The sequence below is a fragment of the Phoenix dactylifera genome, unplaced genomic scaffold (assembly GCF_009389715.1).
Source record: "Phoenix dactylifera cultivar Barhee BC4 unplaced genomic scaffold, palm_55x_up_171113_PBpolish2nd_filt_p 000026F, whole genome shotgun sequence".
In the NCBI taxonomy this organism is placed as follows: domain Eukaryota; kingdom Viridiplantae; phylum Streptophyta; class Magnoliopsida; order Arecales; family Arecaceae; genus Phoenix; species Phoenix dactylifera.
This window is the reverse complement of record NW_024067667.1, coordinates 26,313-50,922: the sequence shown is the minus strand read 5'-3', so window position 1 is coordinate 50,922 and position 24,610 is coordinate 26,313. Positions and strand designations below refer to the sequence as shown.

Here is a 24,610-nt window from a genome sequence, read left to right as displayed (position 1 = left end):
TAGGTCAGGAGGTGGGTGGAAAAATTAAGAAGGGTAGATATTTGATGTGAATGAGAAAGGAAAGTTCCGACCTTTCATATTCCATTTATATGATCATATTTTTTACATCAAATATAATAAAAAAAATATCAACTTAATTTTTTTAAGTAAAAATCTATATAAATAAAAAAGAAATTAAAACAACTGTAGCTAGCGTTTAAGACTTTCGGAAAGGCTTTGGAGCAAGATAAAAAAAGAAGTGGTGAGGAAAGCAAGAAGAAAGATAAGATCTAAAGCAAAACTGAAAATATTCGGACAAGAGCCGTGATGGAATCTCTTGATAGAAAGGAAAGTAATTCTACCAACCTTTTGGATTTCTAATGAAGTGCGTTATATAGAATGCCCGTTGAATGAATAAAAGGAGTAGATAGAGGGTAACAAGGTCTCGAGTCAAAAAAAGAAAAGATTCGAACAAAATTTTGAGCAACTCAAGAAGTTAGTTGATCAAGATTGATTCAAAATCTAAGTTTCACAAAAACTAAATCTCCTATCAAGTTGATTGGAAAATTTATCAAGCTAACTCGGCTAAGCTTCGTGTTCATCCACATCAAATTAAAAATAAATTAATTTTAATTTTATTGAAAATCCAAAATCCAAAACTAAATCAGTATTGCACTAGACCTGACCCAACGGGATCCGGCGAGCATTTGTACCTTGTTGACCTTACCCGCTAATGCAGCGATTTCAAAGCTGTCACCTTTTGGGAGGCGTCGCTGTCCAAGTTCACTGCTCGCGCTCTCACTGCACCGCCCGCCTGACTCGAGATTCCGTTTTAGCTTTTTTCCTCTCTATTCCCCTGTTTCCACTTTATGATCTCCAAAACCACCGTCGCGGAAGCGAGGAAAGGCGGCTCCTTTTTATCTTCTCCTCCATTGTAGCCGAGAAAGGGAGAAGAGACTTCGCGGGAATAAACGCGACCGATCCACCGGCGGTGGCGGGAAAAGCTCAGGAGTGTCCTCCCCCGTCCGCCCCCTCGCCCAAATAGCAAATCGAATCCGTGAGTCATTGCCCTTTCTTTTGCTTTTTTTTTTTTTCGGCCGGGGGGTGGTGGGGGGGATTCCTTTTACGTTATTTTTTCAGTCTACCTTCCTCGTAGATATGCTTTACGTGAGTTTGATTTGATTCGGGTGCCTTTTTTGCGGTTTTCATTAGGGGATTAGGGGATTTTCTGATTGATTTTTTTGCCCTTTGTTGTATGCTCTGATTTTGAGGTTTGGATTATTGATATCTATTCAACTTCTGGCACCAGTTTCTTTTTTCGATTATTTGAAATTGCTAGTGGTTTGTTAGGTTTTTAAGTTGAGCACAAAGTTGAAATATCTGTATCTTGTTCAAAATATACTTGTTTTCATTTTGGTCGATGCAATTATTGTGGTATTTGAAATTCAGTTTTTTTTTTCAATGTAATGCTTCAGTTTACTTATATGTCTAAATGGAATGTTAATCATTTGTGTTAGTTTTCCATATTATTCAAGTTTTGCTATGACATATGTGTATAGGATAGTGCATTTGGGATTTCTAAATATTTCTGGCATTTTGTATTAAACTTCATTTTGAAATGGATACTGAAGATCTCCTAGGTTTTAATGTGACACTTTCTTATGGAAACTTGGACTTAACTAGTTAACTTTATGTTTTTACAACTTAAAACATAACCTGAAACGCCTTCCACTTCCTTTGCTCCCAAACTGAATCTTTTGGATTCTCTTATGTATTTGGGTCTTAATGGCCTGGAGGAGCTAAGATCGTTTTCATATTTATATTGTCATTTATGGGGTGTTTTGTACTTCTTCAGTAAATTATGCAGGTATCAATGGAGAACTCAGAGGTCTTGAATGCAGGATCTTTACTTTCAATGGATGACTCTGCGATATTAAGCTGTAACCATAATGGGAGTGATACTGTTGGCAATGATTCAGCAGTTTATGAGAAATTTCTCCTTGATGATTTGGATTCTTATATGAATGATATCAATTCACGTCTGACTGTCTCAAGAATGGTGAGTGATTCTGTGATCAAAGGGATAGTAAATGCTGTAACAGAGGAGGCTTCTGAGAAAATTGCTTCAAAGCAAACAGAAATAGCAGTTCTGTATGAAAGATTGCAGCATTATGAATCTGCTTTAGCTGAAGGGAACAGGCTAGATTCATCCACGATGATGCCAGAAGCATCAATACCTATACGTAAGCCCCAGAGGAGGAAAACAGAGCTGCATCAGCAGTCTTTAAATGAAGAGGTAGACTGCGATTATTATACCAAAAATTTTGGGAGTTTAAAATTTGCAGCAGAAGAGCATCTTCAAAGGCTTAAGGAGGAACTCAGGGATGTGAGGAACATGATATCTTTCAATAAAATAAATTGGTGTTCCAAGGATATTGAGTTGTACAGCATCCAGGGGAAGACTATGGAGAAGTTGCACGTTGTAGATGGATATGCTGATGCTTTGGAAGTATTACTAGCAGCATTATGTGAACCGGCTGATAGCACTTGCTTCTCATTGAAGCCAATGTTAAGTGAGCATGGAAAAAAATGGGAACAAGAGATTCAAAGGGAGGTCAGGGATATTATCATTCAAGGTTTTGACAGGGAACTTCAGGACGAGTTTGAAACAAGGTTATCTGAGAAAAGGAGTCTTGTGAACACATTAAACAAGAATTTGCAAAAGATGGTTGATGAATTTTCCACTATTCATCAAGAACTTGATGCTATTGCTATGCCCTTGTTTAGCTCAGACTTTGGGCCATTAATTTCTTATTATGGCCTTGAAGGTTTGGAAGAGTGGAGTACTCTTAAAAGGAAGGACCACCTACCTCGGAAGGTTTTGGGTAATCATCATATAGCACACACATCTCATTGTGAGGAGAGTGGTAATGTCTCAGAGAAGTGTGGGGATTCTGTAAAACCCACCCTAACTGACTCCCCACAATTGAAGTGCATGACGAAAGATGAACTGATGACCTACTATAAAACTGAAATGACCAATATGAAGAGACAGCATGATTTAGCTTTGCAAGAGAAGACAGAAGAATTGTTCAGCCTCAAGCGGGAATTCCTCAAGGAAAAAGGTTCTAATCCTTCACATTTTAGGAAAGATAAAGAATTTGAACTGTTAAGGAAAAAAGTTGTCGAGTTCATTTCAAAATTGAATGAGATTATCTTGGAGAATGAAAACTTGCCTATTATTCACAATGACCAAGACATGTTTCTTGGCCTGAAGGAGAGGATGTATACCCTGTTTTTTGAAAATCAGCGGCTGCAAAGTTTCTTAGAACAAAAAAGAAAAGAGGTTGCTTGTTCAGAGGTTTCAAATGAAACAAATCAAACTTTACATTGTTCGTCCATAGAGGAAAAGTTCTCAGAGCAGATTAAGAAGCTGAAATTGGATATTGAAGACATAAAGTTAGAAGCTTCCATTAGAGATGAAATACAAAAGATCATCTTAAGAGAGTGGGTTGGTGAACTTATAGATGACATGGAGTGTTTAGATATGGAGTGTTTAGATGACACCTACTCCACTATTTACAGAAAATCTATAGAAGATGTCATTGCTAGGGCGAATCATATTATAGTAAAATGTGACAAGGAAAAGAACTCCATTGCAGGAGCGCTTGTAGAAAAGGAGAAGGTGTTGTGTTTAGAAATTGAAGCAAACAATAAGTTGAAGCATGAAATTGCATCCCTATCAACTTTGATGAAAGCAAAAGAGAAATTTGCATTAGAGACTGAATCCAAATTAATGCAACAGAAGGAACATTTGGTTAATATGCTGAGAGATCAAGTCAGTAAGCAAGATCTATATATTCAGGAGAGCAACAAGGAGTGTGATTCTGTTAAGGGTAGATTGGATGAGACTTTGCAACAAATTCATCAATATGAAGTTGAAGTAGCTGAACTGAATCAGAAACTAAAGCTTGTTTCTGATGCTTTGGAGGAAGCAGAGAAACAGAAACACATCCTTCAAGGCATTGTTGAAGAGAAACAAGAGATGCTAGCATCAACCATCTCAAAGGAAGAACGGCATAAAAAGGGGATGGAGTCCATGGTTGTTTCTATGAGAGAGTTATCAAAAGCCATTTTGGACTGCGAACGTAGGATGGCAAGCAGTCTTGAAACTAATGAATCAAGGTGCTTCTTTTCATCATTTCGCACATGCATTTTCTTACTAACTTTTACTTGAAATATGGCTAGTTTAGCTGGCTAATTCTAGACCTGAATGTAAGCCCTTTCCTTGCCTATACTACAGCCTGAATTTTCCTTGGACATGGATTAATGAATCATGCAGTTATTGGCTAGCTTCTTAGAAATTAGAAAACCAGTATGTTATTGTTGACAAAGCTGGTTAGATTACTTTCTTAAAAACAATGATGCACTATACTTTGTGTACTTTGATGGGCAAGTGTATGCGTCAACATTTAGTTAAGATTAGAAAAATTATGAATATTAACTTCTGTCATAAGCAAGCAATCCCATGACTTTCATTCTATTATTCATCTCTTAAAAAAATGCTTGTCCCCTTCTTTGCTGGCATGGATTGCTGATTACTTTTTCCACTGCATCCTCTTATGTTATGATCAGATACAGACTGTTGCAGACAGTCCTCAATAAACCAGAAAAATGCAAAGTTGATGGTATTTTCTAAACTATACTGATAGCTCAGGGGTGGGTCTTCTTGACTTTTTTTTTCTTTTTTTTTTAATTTTAAAGTTATCTTATGTTGACATAGTTGGGTCATTGATGTAGTCCAAGTCATAATGAAATCCATAGAGAGTAGAGTTATTGCCCTATATAAGTAGAAAAGTGGCAGCATAAACAGGCCAAACATGAGCCAAGTTGGGCTAGCTCTAGCTCGGTTCATTTTATGTTCGAGCCAAGTTTGAGCTATTCACAGACAACTTGTTTAAGAGATCTAATGAGAATATAAGATTATTTGAGACTTTTATTTATATAATTTGTAGCAATAATCTCAATTATATTTGAATACTATAGTTGTAAGACGTTTTCTTCTACATAATCAATGTTCATTTATAATAAATAATTATAAAATAATTATATTATTATTTATGTCACATAATAATTATTAAAATAATATATTTTGCATATGAATCATTTATATATTAGTATTCGAGCTAACTCGAGCTGAGCTTGAGCGAGCTAACCCCAGCTCTAACCTGGCTCGTTTCTTAATCAAGTGAGCAAATTCTGAGCTAAGCTTGAGCTCATTTGCAACCCTATAGGAAAGTAGGTTGCCATTTTTAGCTTAGTTTCTTTTTTTTTTTCTTTCAAAACTAGAATATAAGTTCTGTAAGGTTGGAGTTGCATGGAGTGACTTTATTTTAGTAGGATAAAGAGTCCCGTAGCTATAAGCCAAACTAGTCCTTGTTAACAAAAATTTTCTTTTGTCTCTTGTGAAGAGATAGCTGCGGTATTCCCTTGTTAAGCCACAGGAACAGTCCATTTTTCCGCAAGCATAAAAGGATGTCATTCTTCTTCTTGCTTGGGCTTCTTTAAGAAGACGGTGTTGCCTTTGTTCATGGTTTCTTTGAGAAGTTGGTGATGTTTTAGTTATCCCTTGCTCCTCGTCACTTGCACTGCATTACACATGCTCCTGCTGTAAACCAACAAAATTCATACAGAATAAAAATGCATATTTAATGCTTATATCAATCTGTTTTACATCCCTTCTTACATGTGCATATACTTGATTGCAATGTAGTACTCTTTGGGACTTTTTGGTGGACTTGTTGGTTGATGCAGCTACTCACAATTGATTGTTATATTTAGGATGCTCTACCTCTCTATTTAACAGTATCATTGCCAAATATTGAGTTTACCGGGGAATTTACTATGATTGTTTTCCTATCTAATCAAAACCTGAATTCTCGTCTCATCTATAGGGGTTCACTTTTTAAATTCAGGGTTGCCATCCTTATCGAGGTTGGCTGTCTTTGTCTACAAAAGTTTAAATTCTTCCATATGATATTTATCCTAGTTTTCTTACATTCTTTCTCCCTTTTTTGCATAAGCATGGAAAGCAAACAAAATGATTCAACGAGGTTTAATGTTTTATTTTGGATCACCTTTCATCATGCCAGCCTTAGCTGATATAGATTCCTTTTTTTTTTTGTGTGTGTGTGTGCGCGCGGGGGGGGGGGGGGGGGGGGGGGGGGGGGGGGGGTGTTGGACCATGACATGCTGAAACTGTAAAAAAAAAAAAAGTAACAATTCAGTGATAAAAAAAATCATGAATTGAATAAACATGATCCAGAAAATGGAAATATTCTATTTTTTTTCAACAATGTTGTGTTAGCTTTTCATATCTACTCTTCTCAATTTCAAAATCAACAATGGGGCATCCAAATCATTGATCCCCAATGCTGGTGTCACCAAAAATGCCTAGAAACCAAAAATCATTTGTTTTGATAGTCTCAAACCTATGCATCAACTAGGTGCAAAAATGAACAGTTAAAAACTTAAAATGATATAAGACTATGTTTTGCTCTGATATAAGCATTAAAATCGATTGATTTCCCCAAGTATGGCTATATAAATTCCTTGCACAACTTCACTATGAATTTTTGGATACTGGTAGAAGTAATCAATAAGCTCTAGTAGAGCTGATGGCGACCGGGGAAAACTTAAAACACAGTTCTGTTCTTAAGAAAGTTCTTACAAAGGAAATTATATGGCTGAACTGCAAATTTAGTTAATATGTATGATAAGTTATCACAAAGTTTTTAGCATCCAAACTTTATCTTGTACCCTGCTGTCTCATATCAATAAAAAGCAAAGGATTTACTAACTAAATCTTCACTCTTTTTCTTAATCCTCATTAGGAAAGGTTGGTTTGATTTCTAAGTCTTGGTAGACCTTGTAGGAAATAGGATATTCTTGTGTGATCTATACACATCAGTGCAGTCGTGCACTTCTAACTGCTAACGGCTACTCATATTTTAAGTTGTTTTAAATTGACACTTATGCTGGTACATATTCCATGAGCTGAAATTGATGGATTTTGTTTGATTAATAGGTTAAAAATACTGAGCCATCAGTGTGGTCAACTGGTGCAACAGGCTAACTTTGTCAAAAGAAAAGCCTTGTGGTACAAACAGGGCTTTGAAAGAAGATGCTCTGATCTTCAAAAGGCTGAAACCGAGGTTTGTATTCAAGAGAGTGCCTCTTTTACACATTGCTAGACATTTTTTTATTACTTGGATAATTTTGGTGAAAATGCTGGAAGTGGTTATTCTTTCGGGTAAATACCTGTGTATATAGAGTAACATTTGATTTGGTTTCAAATTCCGATGCATCTTGTCCTAATAATTAACATTATAAGAACCTCTCTTTAAAATTTTTGCTTTTTTAACTTACTGTTTCGTGATATTTTCCTTGTATCTCAGGTTGATCTATTAGGAGATGACGTTGATGCCCTTTTGCATCTTCTTGAGAAGATATACATAGCTCTAGAACATTATTCTCCAGTATTACAACACTATCCTGGAGTAAGAGGATTGTCCTTTTTCTTGTTTTCCTTTGGCATCTTTTACTACTTATGCTTCTTCAATAAGAGAATATTTGGTTGTTAAAAGAAAGTGGAAGATTGTGTGTTTCTTGTGATTGTCTAGGCGGTAGACAGAAAATGCATTGGCTTAATGGCACTAAATAAAAGTTTTTCTATATCATTTACACAACACTATTGGTTTTTTATGTTGTTGGTTGTTCTTATAGAATGATGATTAGTTAGATATTGTGGAGCAGGGAGAATGGTTTGCTCACTTTCTTATTCTTCATGTTCTTTTCCATAATGTGCGTTATGTGTCTGCACCTTTAGTTTATAATGGTTTAGAAAATCTTACTATTTTGTGGCTATATTTATCTATTTTTCCTTTGCTTCTATTTTCATAGCTCTGTTATTCTCTTTTTTTTCTTTTGAGCAAATATGGTGGCAAGCTACCAGAATTTGATTTTCATTAGTTCATAAAGTAGTGGAGAAAGGGTCCTTTGGTTGGAGCCAACCTTATTGCTAACATGTTATTCACTTGTGATAAGCCCCTAGTCATTTTCTCCTTCCCTCTATTATCATAGTTACGTCCATTATATTTCAATATTAGCATCTTATTCACTTGAAGACCAAATGCTGAAGTGCTTATAGGGCATTAAGTTGAAGTTATTGCAATTACAAGGGATTCACGCCCACCAAATAATATGTCAACCTAAAGGATGTGTTAATCCTATGCACCCTAAAAAAGAATGAAATGATACACATTAATAGCACATTGAAGTTGGATTTGTGTAGTATCTTGGGCTAATAGAACTTTCTATAGCACATGTTCCCCTCTAAGTATGGAAAATACATCAAGTATTAGTTACAAAAACCAACCATTTGTTATAATATAGCTGAAAGATAGGGAAGGGAGCAGATATGACAGGTTTTTTTAGCAACAAAATTATGAAAAAGATTAGATAAGAAGTGTCCAACATGCTAAGCTCAAGGAAGAGTGGATTCAATTTTTAGAGTTGCAATATACTACATATGAGATGTTACAAGCACTAGAAACTATTGAAATAACCAAGGAGCTAAAATTGCGAAACTACATCGCTGGTGGCAGGACAGTCCATAAGCAAGCCTAGATGGTGCTGGGAGGTAGACAAAGCATTATTAGTAGCCTAGAAGGCAGCAGTCAATAGTGAAGACGGTCTTACCCACGTCAGCAGTGCTTGTTGGCCCCAGAGGGAGCCTTGAGTAGTGATGCAGGTACCTAAGTGAACAAACAAAATTGTGACATCAGCTTCATTGGAGAGTTCGCTGACAAGGCTTGCTAGGGAAGCTTGTAATGATACGAGTCGGTGATTTAAGTAAATCTGGCAATAGATTAGTGAATAAGGTATATAATGTGGTAATATGAGACCTTGGCTAGATGGTGCCACTGATGCAAATGGAAGAACATCCACCAACAGATGTCATGCTTAGAAATAAAAAAAATATTTGAGTCTAGAGGCTAAAGTCTTAAGACAATCCCAGAGACAGCCATTTTACAAATCATAGGCCTCTTTACCAAGAAAATGCTTAATGGCCATCTCAATTTAGTGAGAAGATATTCACCTCCCTAGAATGACGCTTTGCATTTTAATGTGTTGATATTAAAAGTTTCTGAATGGGTCCACATTCTATTGTGGAATGTTAGAGTAGGAATATGTTTTATAGGGAGCAAGAAATCAATCAGTGAGAACATCTAGTAGATGTCTAAAATAGTAGGAATAATTTTTCTAAGTATTGAAACCATGGTACACTATACCATATTGAACCAGACGGTACGGGAGGTACCGTATTATACTGATTTAGTACCGATACACGGTAAAAGAATGTCGGTACGCCGAACCAGCCCCATACAGTACCATACCGATACAACGATGGCGTGGCACTGGTACAGGGCCCGGTACCGAGATGATGTACCTTGATTGGAACCATATAAGAACTCATGATGGATTTGAAATCTAGGAGCATAGCACATCCAATGTCTACATTGGATATGTATCAAATACTAACACTCTTTTGACACTTGTTGGATACATGTTCCATACTTGTTAAAGTATCATATTTTTCATTTTTTTAAAAAAAAACTCCAGATACTTCTGAATACCCTAGGATACTTCCTTGATATTTCCAAAAATGATCGGGAGGGTGTTTTCTTGTCTTTTTTTTTAATGTTCACGTTTTAATGGTGAATGGTCGATTTTAATCTGTGATGTTAATATTAAAACATTTAGCATGAATTTAGATTTATTGATTTGAATGATGACTAAATTTTAAACTTGATAAAGTTGATGCTATGATAAAAAGTATGGAGAATGTAATTGCAGTAGCATACTATGCTTTATGGGTGCTTTTTTGCATACATAACTATGTATATGTGTGCATGTATGTGTATGTAGGCACATATATTTTGTTGACATATGCTAGCTATAGTGTCCTATTTTCAAGGGTCTATCACCATGTCCATATCGTGTCGCACCTATATCCTGTATCCATGTCCATGCTTCATAGATTTGAATATATTAAAAAAGCATTAGAACAATACAATACATTGAAGCTCTTAAGCTTAAGTTGGATATTTAGGAATTGTATGACCATATCATGGTTAAGGGTAGTTCTTTCTTGCAATGTCAAGTGAATTTAGAAACGGAGCTACTGAAGCTGAGATCCTAAAACATGTCATTATGGATGAAAATGCTGTCATGCAAAATTTCCCTATCAACTGCTTATGGTGATATACACTGGTTATTTGAATCGGTAGATCACTTGTGATTCTTATAAGTGATTGCAATCTACCTTATCATTCATTATGCATCTTTTTAAAATTCCTGTGTACATAATAGTTTGTTTTTGATAGAAGCATACATGTGCAGTAATACATCTTATATATGTAATAGTACAGTATGCATGCATGCCATTTTGACAGTACAATAGTACATCATGGCTAAGAACAACCATTTTCTACTTATTGTATTCAATTCCAGTTCCTCTAAGTTGCTTTCAGTGCATATTCATATCTTTACTTTTTACAGTTAAAACAGTCTACTGTCTGTTGTTGTATATTTTTTCTTTCTTTTAATTCAGTTGCTGATATTTATCCAAAAAAGAAAAAGATCAGGCAAGGGTCCCTTACACAGTTTATGCTTTTTTTCTCTAATATAAATCAGGGCTGAAGCGTGTGTTTGGAATTGCCTTACCAAGCTAATGCCAGTCTTTTGGATTAACGAGGTTCTTTTTTCTCTAGCAGGTTATGGAGATTCTAAAACTGATTAGAAGAGAAATGAAAAGAGAGAGTACTAAATAAGCATCATGAGTTACTTATTTAGGTGACTGAATACGTGATTCTTCTATAATATGCCTTCAAATTACCTTCCTTTACATGCTCTAAATTACTGTTACCAGTCTATCGGAAATTTTGAAACTTCTGCACCCATCTCACTTGTTGCACGCGAATATTACTAAGCGTTATGATCTGCCTATGCTTTTGCGCTTCAGGTTAACAGGATTGTGATAACAAATCCACTTGAACATTTAATGAACCAGTGCGTGCAGACAACTTCAGAAAGAAGTCAACATTGCCAAGGCGGAAGATTTTGTTGAAGCAACCAAGAACCTCAGTTTTTTCCACCACCAAAGCAAGCAGTGCAGCTATTTTGTCTGCTAATCAGGTTACATATGTTTGCTGACCCTGATGTTCATGTCCAAGCCCTCTAGACCTCAACATCAATGTGGACTCCTCTTTTTGCAACTAATGATGAGAGACCAAAAGTGTTGCTGATTAAAACATGGTCAGGCTACATTATAGATGTCAAGGTGTATTCACTTGTTATATAGTCTCCTTATCCATGAGAAGGTGTGTAAAAATGGTTGTTAACACATCTGATGGGTTGCCAACAAGGGAGTTAATGAACTTCCACTTAGGCCAATTGCCTTTTGGAAGCTCCGATTTTGCTTCCATATTGTGATGAGAAGTTAGAAATTTCAGTTGCTAGACCACTGAATACATACTGTAATTATACATCAAATGATTTGATAATAATGAACTTGCAAGTATTTAGTGTTTCCACAACATGATATGAGAAATTTTGTATCTCTTAGCATTTGTTCCCAGATGGCGGAAGTAATGTTAGCACATAAAGCAGCAAGATTTGGTGAAAGATGAGAACAACAAATACTGGGAAAGTAGTTCGAGGTAAAGTATGCAGTCTCGGTACCAGGCTCCATATTGGTGCTTCTTTGTTATTGTGTCAATGTTTCTTTGTTATTGTGTCCATACACCTGATACGGAGGCCAATTCGGCATATTGAATGTCGTACACTTTCTATACTATATATCAAATGGACGGTATGGTATGTTCTATATTGTTCGGTTCGGTATGGTATACTACGATTTCAGGCAGTGATTGTAAAGCCTTTCCTATTGTTAGTATCAAGTGTCTGATATATAAAGTGATATATGCTTCCACATCGAGGCCATCAGCGGACCTCACTTATCACACACCCAGTTTATACTTCTGTGGGATGATAGCAACTCCAAGGGTCACCATTAATGTAAACCCACAAGCTACAAAAGGTTGTCACAGAATTCCACAAGCACTATTCATATCAGGATATCATTGTTTGACAGCAAGGCTAGTCTTGCAGGTATCTGCTAGTCTGGATGGGTTTAAGGATGTTAATCCAGCAAGTTCAGCACAAAATTTTGTTATGCACAGTTTTAGAGCATCAACTTCTGTAATACAGTGCAATTATGAGATATCAACATCAAACAATCCAAGTGATAGCAGTGCAGGTCATTTCATCATCCTTCCAACTATATGGCCCCAGCTTGAAGGAAAGTGGTCTAGCAGGTTAGTTTTATTGCAGAATTCAGATGATATTTCATGGCATAGAGGGATATGATTAAGATTGTGGTATGCCTGCAATAAAGGGAGGATTTATTACAGCCAAGCAGTACTAGCAGCAGCAAGGAAAGAGTATGTTACCTTTGCTCAAGGATTAGTTGTAAAAGGAATATAAGGAAACATGATTAGCCACACAAATATTTTGCATTTGCATTATTAGTTATATGTTGCTCAAGTTAAGAAATAATTAAAATAATGCATAGCATAATGAAGGGTTGCATTCTAGATCAATATGAAGACTGACCAAAACAACAAGAGAAAAAAATTGAGAACCCCATGACCTTTCCATTCCACTTCTCCGCCATTTACATTGTACACCCCGAAACTTTGCAGAAGCGAATACAAGCCTTGAATTGATAAAAAGAGAGAGAAAGAAAAAACAGAAATTGCATGCGTTGACTATAAAAGGTCACACAACTGCTGAAAGTTTCAACGCCGACAGAGCTGCTAGTGACAGTTGAGCAATATTCCTGTTTATCTTTCTTCCAGCTTCGATGTTTAAATGTGTTGCTGTAAGTAAACACCTTCGTTGATATTCAGACAACTTTAATCAGATCAGCTTCCATGATCACCTTTAAATTCTTTCATGAAATGATTCCAAGCCAGCAATGCTGCTCCAACAGCCGGTTCCACCTGCAGTTGAGAGTTAAGTGCTCAAAGGGGCAAAAAGAATAAACAACAATAATAAAAAATAATAACTGAAAGATCACACAATCAGCCATTGCATGAAAGTATCATGGTAAGAACTGTAAAAATTGGGAACCACAAGAGACGGATGAGAAGATTTATGAACCCATATATCATTGAAACAAGGTCCTTCATGCCATCTGGTTCAACATGTTAAAGAAAATGCAACTCCATATGGAACAAGAGATTCTCTCACATCAGTGATGCGACGAATTCAGCTACTTCTCTGCTGTAGCCAATCATCTTGGCATGAGACAGATGGTGTTCAGAAGCATGGTGCTCAACAAGAATTCCAGAGTAAAGGAAGTATTTACATATTTTAGTTTACAAAATAGGATGTATTAATATACTAAATTGCAAGAAATAGATAATTAGACAAATGGTTATGGTGTCATTAAGTAGTCTGACCATGGAAAAGCTGATAATTCCACTGAAATACACAAGAAGGGGAAGTAAGCGTTGATTTAATTTCTACAAATACAAACAGTTATGAAAAGAATCCCGGTTACTAGAACTCCACCTAGTCTTTATCGCTCGGTAAATGTTCACCAAAATTCTCTAACCATCTTGTCAAATTCCATGGTTTTGAATCGTAACCATATGCTCCTTTTCTAAAACCTTCATCAGTACAAATAAATGTAACAAGATTTTTGACTGCCAGAACTCCACCTTGGGTGCGTTTGGTTTGTGATTGGAATTGGAATTAGAATGGACTGGAATGGAAATCGGAATAGCCATATTCCCTGCACATTTGGTTCACGGCTGGAATAGAAATTGAGCAGAAAATCAATTAAATAGAGGGGTATTTTTGGAAAATCAATTAAACCACACCCAATATAAGAAGTAGAAATAGTATGGATAAAGGCTCACACATGCTGATTTATCTAACTCATGGAGAAAAATAATTTCACAGAAGTATAAAAAATAAATAAATCTTATAGTCATAGACACCATCGAGTACCACCATTTCTACCTCTGCATAAAAGTATGAATTGGAGATTTACACACCTTAGGTCGAATAGGATGAGCACCAGGGCAGACCTTGGAGATGCGGTTTATGACTTCCTTCCCAATATCCCATCTCTTGTTAGCTTCAAGAACACCTCCAACCATAACAAGTGGGAAAGGATCCTTTCCATCTGCAGCTAAAAGCGCCAATTAAAATCCCGACGCTTGTAAGAAACCAGAATGAGTAAAAACTTTCTGGATTATCATAGTTTACCGCACCTTCTCCACACAATCTTAGTCTTCGGACAACAGCTATGACACTATCAACCAATTCTTGAACTGCGACATATAATACTTTGTTTGCAACTTCATCACCATCTTCAGCTGAAGATACTACTACCGGAACAAGTGCAGCAATACGAGCCCAAGAGGGATCAGCATAGGTCCAGCTACACCACATAAAATGAAAATGTAAATGCTTGTCTGTGAGCTTAATTTTCTAGCTTACCATACCCATGGAACTGAATAGCTGGAAAACATCTGTAGCATGCCATGTGGTTGCTAATCATAAATACAAAGCCTAATTTTTGCAACGTTTTCATCCTTCAACAAGAACTGATATTCTAAAATGTATTCATGTGCATGGTATATCTGAAGATACAAAAGAATGAACTCACAGACAGAAATATGTAGAATGACAGAAAGACATTGAAATAAGAAAGCATTTAACAAGATTTTGAAAATAATGTTAAGGTTGACAATCCTTTGTAAAAATTTCTAGGACAGCCACTATAAGAAATCAAGTCAAGGGGTAAAACGAACAATCCAGACCAACCAAGTAACATTATCCTTCTATAACTGATAGCCAGATATGCAGCTGTCAACAACCTGAAGGCCTGCAAATGAATTTTGCATGGTCCATCAGATAACTTGATGCACAAGTTTCTGATCCTCTATACAAGGATATTTTTCTATTACAAATTGAAAAAAAAAATGTTTTGGATAATAGTTTGGTAGTCACAGGTTCAGCATGCCACAAGAAAACCTGACAAAGTAAATAACAATACTCCACAGAATTGTAAAAAAAATTATGTTCCAACTTATCAATCTGCAAAAGAGTGAATCCATGCATCAATTATGTGGAAGGATGCAAAGTACCCAATCAGTTCATCTGGTGAAGAAAGCCCAAGTATGTTGAGAATGTTTTCTGTTAGTTTTGTTTGCGGACCACGACCATCATGTGCCCTAATCACTGCAGTCAATGCCTGTGCAGCAATTCCATACCCACTGCATAAAGTACAGATCTAGTCACCGACATTTTTGTTGCAATTAAAAAGCATAAAAGACGGTATTCCTCAAAAGAGCAAAGAAATATAAGAGTGAAATAAGATTCACACATTCCATTCTACATCCATGACACCAATCATCCAAAGAAAAGAGATGACATTGTTCGCCAACAAAGGCATTCTGGCATGTACATGTATATGCTAGCACATGCACGCATGTACATCTGATAACTTGATGACTAGAACATAACATGTATTCAATAAATAACTTCAGGCTTCTAGATATGTGTGTGCAGTTACTCATATGTAATAAGCCATTTAAAGATCAGACTATATCATCTAAATATGCACAAATCATTTTCAAATTTAATTTCAAAAGCCACTGGCTTTCTTCATGAGCTAGTCAATGATAAAGCAAAGAACAACACTCTCTTCCTTTCCCTGTATATCTTCCTTATCAATTATCCTTTCCTTTCATAGGATTTTTTTTCCCAATGCTTTCTCCCCTCTCATGATTTTCCTTGAATTTTTCAGAATTACTTTGCAGACCTACATACCTACAAGGACAGGATTATGGTTTTGGTTCGGTAATGCAATTGGTATATTCTCATTCCAATAGCATGCATGCCAGCATGTATCATACAGCTCACATATCATTCTTGGATGGCATTGTAATCTTGCTCCAGTTGATGAAGAGATAAAGAGGGCAATTTTGGAGTTTCTTGAGAATTTTGGAAGGAAACAACCAACGCATTTCCAAATATGAACGCATTCCCCTAAAAAGTTGTTAAGATCTGAGAATACTGTCATATCTTTTTTTAGCTACCACTTTCCACCAAGGAGACATAGTGTATTGATTAAAGGAACATGCAGAAATTGTTGGCGTTTCTACAAGTAATGATACACCTAGACTATTATCTGGTAGGCAAAGCTCAATTTTGGCGATAGCAACCTTTGAGATGCTATGCAGGCGATCTGCATTGCCTTCTCCAGTCCAATCATGACCAAAACATCAAATGACGTGGAGCGTTACATGACAAAGAACAGGCTCACATAGGCGACTAGCTGTTTAACAGTTTGAGTATAAACACAATGTGGAACAACTGTTGCAAGTGCATTTGTAGTTATTGCACTTTATTGTTCTCCACTAGCTCAAATATAACCACATCAATAGTCGGGTGATGGTGGGTATTGCACCATGAAGATATGAGACTGTCTTGCGACTCCTACAAACTCGAATCAGCAGTTCAATTTCCACATGTTATATTATGTTAATAAGTAGCAGAAGTTATTGCGATCAGTAGACTAGATCAACCATCCTGCAAGTCTTGCAAAAGTACCTCACATGCATTATTTTTTATTCATCTAACAGAAGTTTAGTACCCACCAAAATTAAAGTGGACATGTGACAAGTTATTACAATTTACAAGACACAATACAACAGATGAAGATGGACCTTACGGACAAGATACATGAGAAAATAAGTTGATCTCAATCCGACTTATACAAAACTAAAGATATCTTACAAAAGCTATCAGCAGGAAAAAGGTCCCAAATGATGGAAAGTACTTCAAACCAAGAATTACTGAACCGGTACCGGGTGTCGTACAGATCGGCGATCAGTCCGGCTCGGTACCGGGCCCGTACCAAGAAAAACCAACCGGAGCCGGAGAAGGAGAAGAGAAACAGAGAGTGAGCGGGGGAGGGAGGGAGAAGGAGAGGCCGCAGACGCCTGCAGAGGGCCGCGGGGGGCAGCAGAGGCGGCGGAGGCCAAGGCCACAGAAAAAAATTTAAAATTTTTTAAGTGAAGCCGGCAAATCACTTGATGAAATTTAAAGTGGATACGTGACAAGTTATTACAAGACACAATACAGCAGATGAAGATGGACCTTACAGACAAGATACATGAGAAAATAAGTTGATCTCAGTCCAACTTATACAGAACTAAAGATATCTTACAAAAGCTATCAGCAGGAAAAAGGTCCCAAATGATGGAAAGTACTTCAAAGTTCAAACCAAGAATTGCCGAACTGGTATTGGGTGCCGTACCTGTCGGTGATCGGTTTGGCTCGGTACCAGGCCCGTACCGAGAAAAACCAACCGGAGCCAGAGAAGGAAAAGAGAAATAGAAAGCGAGCGGGGGAGGGTGGGAGGAGAGGCCGCGGGCGCCTGCGGGGGGCCGGCGGAGGCCGCGGGGGGGCTGCGGGGGCGTGGCGGAGGCCGAGGCCACAAAAAAAAAATTGGAGATTTTTAAGTGAAGTCGGCAAATCACTTGCCGATTTCATTTAAAAATTTTTAATTTTTTAATTTCGGAATTTTTAAGTGAAATGGGCAAGTAATTTGCCGACTTCACTTAAAAATTTCCAAATTTTTTTCCACGATCGCGGCCCCGGCCTCCGCCGCACCCCAGCGGCCTCTGCCCGACCCCCTCTCCACAGCCCTCCGCAAGCGTCCACGGCCGCTTATTCTCCCTCCCTCCCCGCTCGCTTTCTCTTTCTCTTCGTCTCCTCTAACTCCGGTAGCGAACCGGTTTCAAAGCTGCAACCGTACCGGTAGGCCAAGATGGTGTTCTGGATTTTCTGAAAATATAAAAAATTGGTGTCTGCTTGTTCAAATTGGTTGGGTTAGGCTTGTTCAATGTGGCCTTAAACGATCAAGCATACTCCAATGCCTTGGTAGAAATAAACTCAACCTCAAGTATGACAAATTCCTCTATGTCTACATCTAGTAGATAAATGGTGGTTCATGATAAAGTTGTACCATTTTCTGCTGGTTACAGCACTTCAAATACAGTAGCATCATTAGAACTTAATGATGACTGGAAGCTTACAATTGAAATGATCCTAGAAGACTATCAAAATTGCCATTGCTAACGCATGTAGAGGCAAGGTATCATTGTAGTTGGCCTAGTTCCTAACATATGATCTCCTTGCTTGAGGTATTTCAACTAGGTGACTTTCATATTGCTCTCTTATGCTTATATATCCTCTTAGTTGGCATTCTGCTGATGCTTAAGTCTCTACCATGTAGGTTACCATGTGTTATATTATTATCAAAAAAAAAATGACATTTTGCACTATAAAATAATATAAAATATGATATACCTTTAATTTTAATTCATATTCTTTTTGACTGTTTCGGTATGAAGCCATTGAAGCTCCAAAACAGTATACTCTACAGAAGATTTCTGTTTAATTTTCTTGACTTATTTTGTTTTCCTTTATTTTTTTCTATTTTTTGCATTTCTTTTGTTCTAATTATATATCTTTTTGAAACAAGAACTCATTTCTCCTGGACTAAATGAAATCGGGAACCAAATATTTCAACCTTGCCATCACTCTAAGTGGAAAAGTGCAGAGGTAAGATACCAAACAAACATTCAATATTATAGAAGAACCATCTGGTGATGTGACCATATATAGGTTCCAAAATAAGGTCGATAACCAAGCCAATCCATGAGAACAAAAGGTGATGGACAAAATAGCATCATGCCTAACCAAAATAAGCTATATGCCACAGTACATGTTGTCAGTAAGTGTGGTGGAACAAAGATTGGGAAAAAAATGAACTCTATGAATTAATATGCTTTGTATCATATTCCCACTGATGATGTTATTTTTTTGCTTAAATATCATGAAAAGATCAAGAAGAATCTAAATTATATACACATCTCAACTTGCAGTAGCATATAATAAGAGTATGATAAACAGTCAGAATGCCAACTAAGAGGATATATAAAAGCATAAGCAATAAGCATAAGAGAGCAATGACAATTTTGAGCAGTAGTTCAGTGAAAATAGAGCTAGTTACCAATCATTGTGGACCTACACCATGTGTCTACATTGTAAATCTATCTTCTTAGTTCTTACACAGGTCATGTGTGAACTGATAAATGATATTCTACAGCAGGCTCCATTTGCATATTTTTACAAGACAACAGCTGGATGCTTAACTATTGCTGAAAAAGGCAGGTGGATGCTTAACTAAATGATTTAGAATAGCTTTCCAGGAGAAGTGTCTAAGTATTAGTTGAACTAACAATATGAGGACCTAGTGATTACAGATAGCCCAGAGATGCTATAAAGTGATTACTTGTTACATCTCTTATGTGAAAGGATAAAAGAAATGGAATGTACTTCCACTATAGCCAGATCAAGATGGATTAAGTCGAAAATGTGATTCTAAAGTGTTCTGCGATCACTGCTTGCCAGCTAAATTTCAGAGTAATGTCAATAAGGTTGATAAAGTCATCAAAGTTAGAAAATTGCTAATATAGTAAACACAAATACAAGATGAGCATTGTAAAGTAAGAAAGTTGATAACTTGATGTCGTGAGGCTCTGGGGATTCATGTGATAGATTGAGTACATCAAAGAAAACTTGGGGGTTACACCAATAACGACAAGGTGATGATGAACCAATCTTGACCATGTGGTCATGTTGCCATGCAGACCAATGGAGACCTTGGCAAAAAAAGGTGCTCCAATTTATCCTGAAGGGTCCAGAAAAGTCTGAGAATAGCCTAAAAAGGCCTAGATAGAAGTTGCAAGAAAATCTTCAGACACTTTTTGTTGACTGATTATAAGAATTAAGTAGTGAATAGGTAGGATATAACTTTTTGGTAATGGTTGAACTGATGAAAAAATGTCATTAAATAAGAAGGAAACCTATCTAAATGCACTTTTTGAAAACCCTTTCTCAGTTTCTAGAGATTGTGGAAACTAAAAAAAAATCTAGATTTCATTTTTTATTTTTTTTGAAAACTGAAACCACCCATGGTCACCACCACCACCTCTGTCATCACTGTCGCCACCAACCTGGCAGCCCTCGCAGCTGCCCTCTGGCCACTGCCAGCCCAGCCAAATACAGCCCAAGTGACTGCCAAACAAGTTTTAGGCTTCCATGTTCAAAAAAAAAAAAAAAGAAAGAAAGTGGCTTAGTTTTCATGAAAATTGAAACCTGAAAACTACAAGTGATGCCAAACACAACCAAAGTTTTCTGAGAAATTATGTATCATGATTTACACATGGTCACATTTTATAGGTACCAAATCTAATTGTTACAACAAAGACCAGGTAATCATTATTTTTAATCAGAACTTGGTTTAAGCATCTACTCGTAAAATGGTGAAACTGAGAAATAGAAACATGACAAGATGCACCTTAATATCAAGATTGTAGAGGAAGAAGAATTAACAATGGCCAATAATCTTTAATAATCGAAAAACCCTTTTAGGTCTGGAAACCTTTCATATCTGACTTTACATGAAACAACTCACATTGAAAATACTCAGCTGTATGCTTCATCAACCCAGTAATGTATCAAAGATTATTTTATACTACTAAGATTTTATTCCTTCAGGCAGAAAATAAGCAGTATCAAGTTCATTAAAATCCAATTCCACATACTATCCAAATTCAAATCTTTTATAATGTAGAATAAATCTACTATTAGAATATGCATAGCATATTATTACTGTTCAAACCAAAAACTGTCAAAGCAGCCATCGAAGCTGGATCATCCTGAGCACCTTTGACACATACAATTTAATTTGACTCACCAGATAATCATAACCTGTTTTAGGATAAAAAAGAATCAGAAATAAACCTTCCCCAATCCCCCAAGACTGGTCCTGCACCAGCAGCTCGGGCTTCTCTTCCATCTTCAGTGAACCCATAAGCAATGGTGCCTGTACCTGCAATCAGTACACAGCCATGGAGCTTTCCCATTGTACCACTAGCCAGTGCTGCCACGGAATCATTTTCCACGTAGAACTTCACATGGCTTGGAAATATATCTCTGGTAGAAGGACAGCAAAACTTAGATGTAATAAAATTTTCAATCCCCAAATCATTTGAAAGGTGCAGCAAGGCATGGCTAAATAACATTTCTGAAAAAAATCAAAAATGCTAGAATTTAAACAATGAAAAAGTTAGGATATGTCAAAAGATGCAAGTGGTCATGGATAGATTTATTGACAGCAGAGGATTTCTCAATCATCTTTTAGTTACCAAGATGATGCAAACAGTAAAAACCAGCCCACTCCCAAAGGTGAACAAAAACCAATACAAATACAATGCTATCCCACACCAAATGATCTTCTATTATTGCCCTTTAATTTGTAGACAGATACGTATGAAAAAGAACAAATAATGTTGAATGAGGTATTCAGCCAGTGTAGTCACTGTAGTGAAAGACCAGCAAATCAGGCAGCACATTCAGGAAGGAAAAGGAGGAGGAGGAGAAGGGGGCACGCACGTGCGAGGGGGGGAGGGATGGGCAACATATGCATTTTTAGCACTGTAGATTTCTTACAATCTTTTATACATATTATCTTTAATTGGGCATGTAGTTGTAGCATCTAGTTATTGCTGCTCCAATTTAACAACTGCTTAGTTTGTTACGAGTTATCTAGTAATCTGGCTACAATTAATAACTATATAATCTGTATAATCACATAGACTTAGCTGTGTTTTATACAGAATATTGATTTTTAATCTCGAAAAGGAAAAATATATTAGGATTTTGTTTGAAAATGTGAATGCAATGTTTTAAAGACAGGGATAATTTGCTGCATTATAATAGATCAATGCTTCACTTGTTCCCCTAAATTATCAAAAGGAGTAAATTTCAAGGATTGGCAACTCAAGCCAGTAAAAAGACTAAGAAAAGTAAGCCAGCTCAACAACCATAACCAACTTCTATAATCATTTTTTTTGTAAATCCAAAGGGTGAAAATATAGAGACTTGTTATAAGGTCAAGAATCCAAATGAATCTCCACAAGATGCAAACTGCAGGATAAGTGGTCCTCAAGTACTTGTAGAAAACTGAAAGCCATTGTCATACGAACGGAAATATGTTTTTCCAACATCTTTAGTTACTTTCACAAAGTTTAATAAAAAAAACCATCAACATATTTAATTCCATCCTTGTATTAGATAAAATTCCATGAATGGATATTCAAAATCCACTTACAAAGTTAGATTTCCAAATATGATATTTTTTCCAGTATTCCTCAAAATGTTGACTAGCAAATGTTTCAAAAGTTATAAAACCCCAACCGTCACGAATATCCTTTGTCATCTGAAAGTTAAATTTCCATTCAGAAAAATGTGTTCTTTACAAATATGATTAGCAAATGTACGACCTCAGATAAAAAAAAATTGAAAGTAGGCAAAAGTTATTTAATAAGTTTATAGAAAGAAGATTTATTTAACACTCTTCAGTCTGGTTGTCCGATACTTTTGACTTGGTAAAGCAATTTATTAAACAACTATGATAACAATTTAACTAAAGCAACATTGAGAATGGACCAACTCTGGCAGCAGGGAGGAAATTATCATAAAATAGAGAGCAGAACTATAAATCCCCTCATATAACTGAAAGTAGCATTTTTATTTAAAAGAATATGCAACGTAGTAAATTTTGATGTCTTAGTTTTCGAAAGCCATCCCGTTGGAATGGAGAAGGCAAAAATTTTACAAGAATCTAGGACTGCAAAAGAATTAAAGGATTTAATTTTAAACAGTTCTGTCGCTTCCCAGAAGTTAAGGGACAGACCTTAGCCAATCCAGTATTCTCTGTTGATCTGTAGGATGATTTACACCAGATACAGCTAAGCAAACTGCCTGAACAGCTGCACGACTAGAGCAAGCCTTTGAAAGGGCTTCAGCCATAACCTCCTCTAGGGTCTTCCTAGCTGCAGTTTCTGCAGAACTCAAGATAAATACAACCCTTTCAATGTTCATCAGTTTAACAATAAAATTTATTAACTCAAGGTCAGATTCTTTACATATATAGACATTATTCTGCCAATTATGTGGCTAAACTAAAAAGTATAAGAAATTTAAATCGGTTAATTAGATGATATTAGCAGTTCACTACTATGCTACCAAAAACTGAAAAGAATCATCAAAGCACGCAAAATATTTATCTTCAGACATTTATTATGAACTGTTAGATATTTTTTCCATAACCATTAAGCAAGATAAATTAAATCATCATATTAAGTTTAACTTTGTGAATCTGACTCTTCTTAAAATCTTCTAATCAAATGTATTTCCCTCACAATAAAAGATAAACAGGATTAAACTTGCAGTTTTAAAACAAGTTAACTGAGAGAGAATTCAGGACCTTCAAGAGCATTTAAGCATCAACAGCTGAACAACATTTGCTAAAGTTGTGAGAGGAGGTTGTGTGCGTGATGGGAGGGGGCGGGTGCTCTTTCAGATCTATTGCACAACTTTCCATTATACTGTTTACAATACTTAAGGGCACATTAGAATAAGAAGGAAGCCACCTACACAAGTTTGTAGGATTTAATTGTTCTCCAAAAGTAAGGCCCAATCACTAACGAGTCACCTCCCACACATCCACTAATTATATTCTTCTATCAAATTGTAGCTCCAAGCACCATCAAACAAACGGAAAATTGTCAAGTTTGAATCATGCAACCATATAAACAACCTAATTTTGTCCTCTCTCTTCCCATTGTCAACCTAATTACCACCTTCTTTATTACTCCTCCAGCTATAAAGAAACAACAAACATGGCATAGCCAAAAGGTGCCTAAATTGCAAAATCTGTCAATAACCATGAACTTGTGTCGGAATAATATGATATCCAATTCCAGGTGATGTATAATGTATATGGTGACATCAACCACACATCAGACCAAGGTCCGCCGTACCGGGTCCGGTAGGCGTACCGGTTGCCTACCGGACCGGTACGGGCCGGTTCGTACCGTGCTCCGGGCGGTACGAACCGGGAAGCTCTTCCCCGCCGGAACCGGGGAAGAAGAAGAGAACCAGAGAGAACGCGGGGAAGAGAGGGAGAGAGCCCACCTTCGGCCGCCATCGGAGAGCCGCGGAGGGGCGGCGGAGCCCGCGGGGGCGCTGCGGAGGCCGCAGCCGCATTTTTTAATTTGGAAATTTTAAGTGAAGTCGGCAAATCGGTTGTCGACTTCACTTAAAAATTCCCAAATTAAAAAATTTAAAAAACACGGCCGCGTTCCCTGTTTCTTTCGAAACAGTGGACGCGGCCGCGGCCGCGGCCTCCGCAGCGCCCCCGCGGGCTCCCCCGTCCCCCGCCGGGCTCCGCCGCCCCCCACCGGCCTCCGACGCCCCTCCGCGGCTCTCCAATGGCGGCCGAAGGTGGGCTCCCTCCCTCTCTTCCTCGCGCTCTCTCTTTTTCTCCTCGTCTTCTTCGTCTCCGGCA

At 37.1% G+C, this 24,610-nt stretch overlaps 2 protein-coding genes across 4 annotated transcripts; one reads left to right on the top strand and one right to left on the bottom strand.

Annotated features, from left to right (window-relative positions):
• Positions 1–803: 803 nt before the first annotated feature.
• Positions 804–11,653, top strand: LOC103713831 (WPP domain-associated protein-like). Of its 2 annotated transcripts, none has more exons than XM_008800868.4 (6): positions 804–1,036; positions 1,835–4,164; positions 7,067–7,193; positions 7,437–7,538; positions 10,815–10,896; positions 11,066–11,653. In XM_008800868.4, exons 2-5 carry the CDS (start codon positions 1,841–1,843, stop codon positions 10,872–10,874), a joined length of 2,613 nt encoding a protein of 870 aa, XP_008799090.2. In that variant the 5' UTR covers positions 804–1,036; positions 1,835–1,840; the 3' UTR covers positions 10,875–10,896; positions 11,066–11,653. The 2 variants fall into 2 exon arrangements, with proteins under 2 accessions (XP_008799090.2, XP_008799091.2); XM_008800869.4 differs by having other exon boundaries at positions 805–1,036; positions 10,818–10,896.
• Positions 11,654–12,660: 1,007 nt separating this feature from the next.
• On the bottom strand, positions 12,661–23,157 carry LOC120104554 (N-acetyl-D-glucosamine kinase-like). 2 transcript variants are annotated; one of them, XR_005506928.1, is made up of 7 exons: positions 22,955–23,157; positions 21,001–21,192; positions 15,267–15,395; positions 14,388–14,557; positions 14,169–14,299; positions 13,830–13,922; positions 12,661–13,106 (listed from the first exon to the last, which is right to left on the bottom strand). XR_005506928.1 is itself a non-coding variant. In XM_039115857.1 (6 exons), exons 1-6 carry the CDS (start codon positions 23,140–23,142, stop codon positions 13,029–13,031), a joined length of 888 nt encoding a protein of 295 aa, XP_038971785.1. In that variant the 5' UTR covers positions 23,143–23,157; the 3' UTR covers positions 12,661–13,028. The 2 variants fall into 2 exon arrangements, 1 of the variants encoding a protein (XP_038971785.1); XM_039115857.1 differs by lacking the exon at positions 13,830–13,922.
• Positions 23,158–24,610: the final 1,453 nt, after the last annotated feature.

Coding starts and splice junctions, on each gene's coding strand:
- LOC120104554 (XM_039115857.1), bottom strand. CDS start 23,142: ATGAACATTGAAAGGGTTGTATTTATCTTGAGTTCTGCAGAAACTGCA. Junction 21,193..22,954: donor AGAATACTGGATTGGCTAAG/GTCTGTCCCTTA, acceptor TCCTTCTACCAG/AGATATATTTCCAAGCCATG. Junction 14,558..15,266: donor TCACCAGATGAACTGATTGG/GTACTTTGCATC, acceptor TATGTGGTGTAG/CTGGACCTATGCTGATCCCT.
- LOC103713831 (XM_008800868.4), top strand. CDS start 1,841: ATGCAGGTATCAATGGAGAACTCAGAGGTCTTGAATGCAGGATCTTTA. Junction 7,194..7,436: donor TTCAAAAGGCTGAAACCGAG/GTTTGTATTCAA, acceptor CTTGTATCTCAG/GTTGATCTATTAGGAGATGA. Junction 7,539..10,814: donor TATTACAACACTATCCTGGA/GTAAGAGGATTG, acceptor TTTTTTCTCTAG/CAGGTTATGGAGATTCTAAA.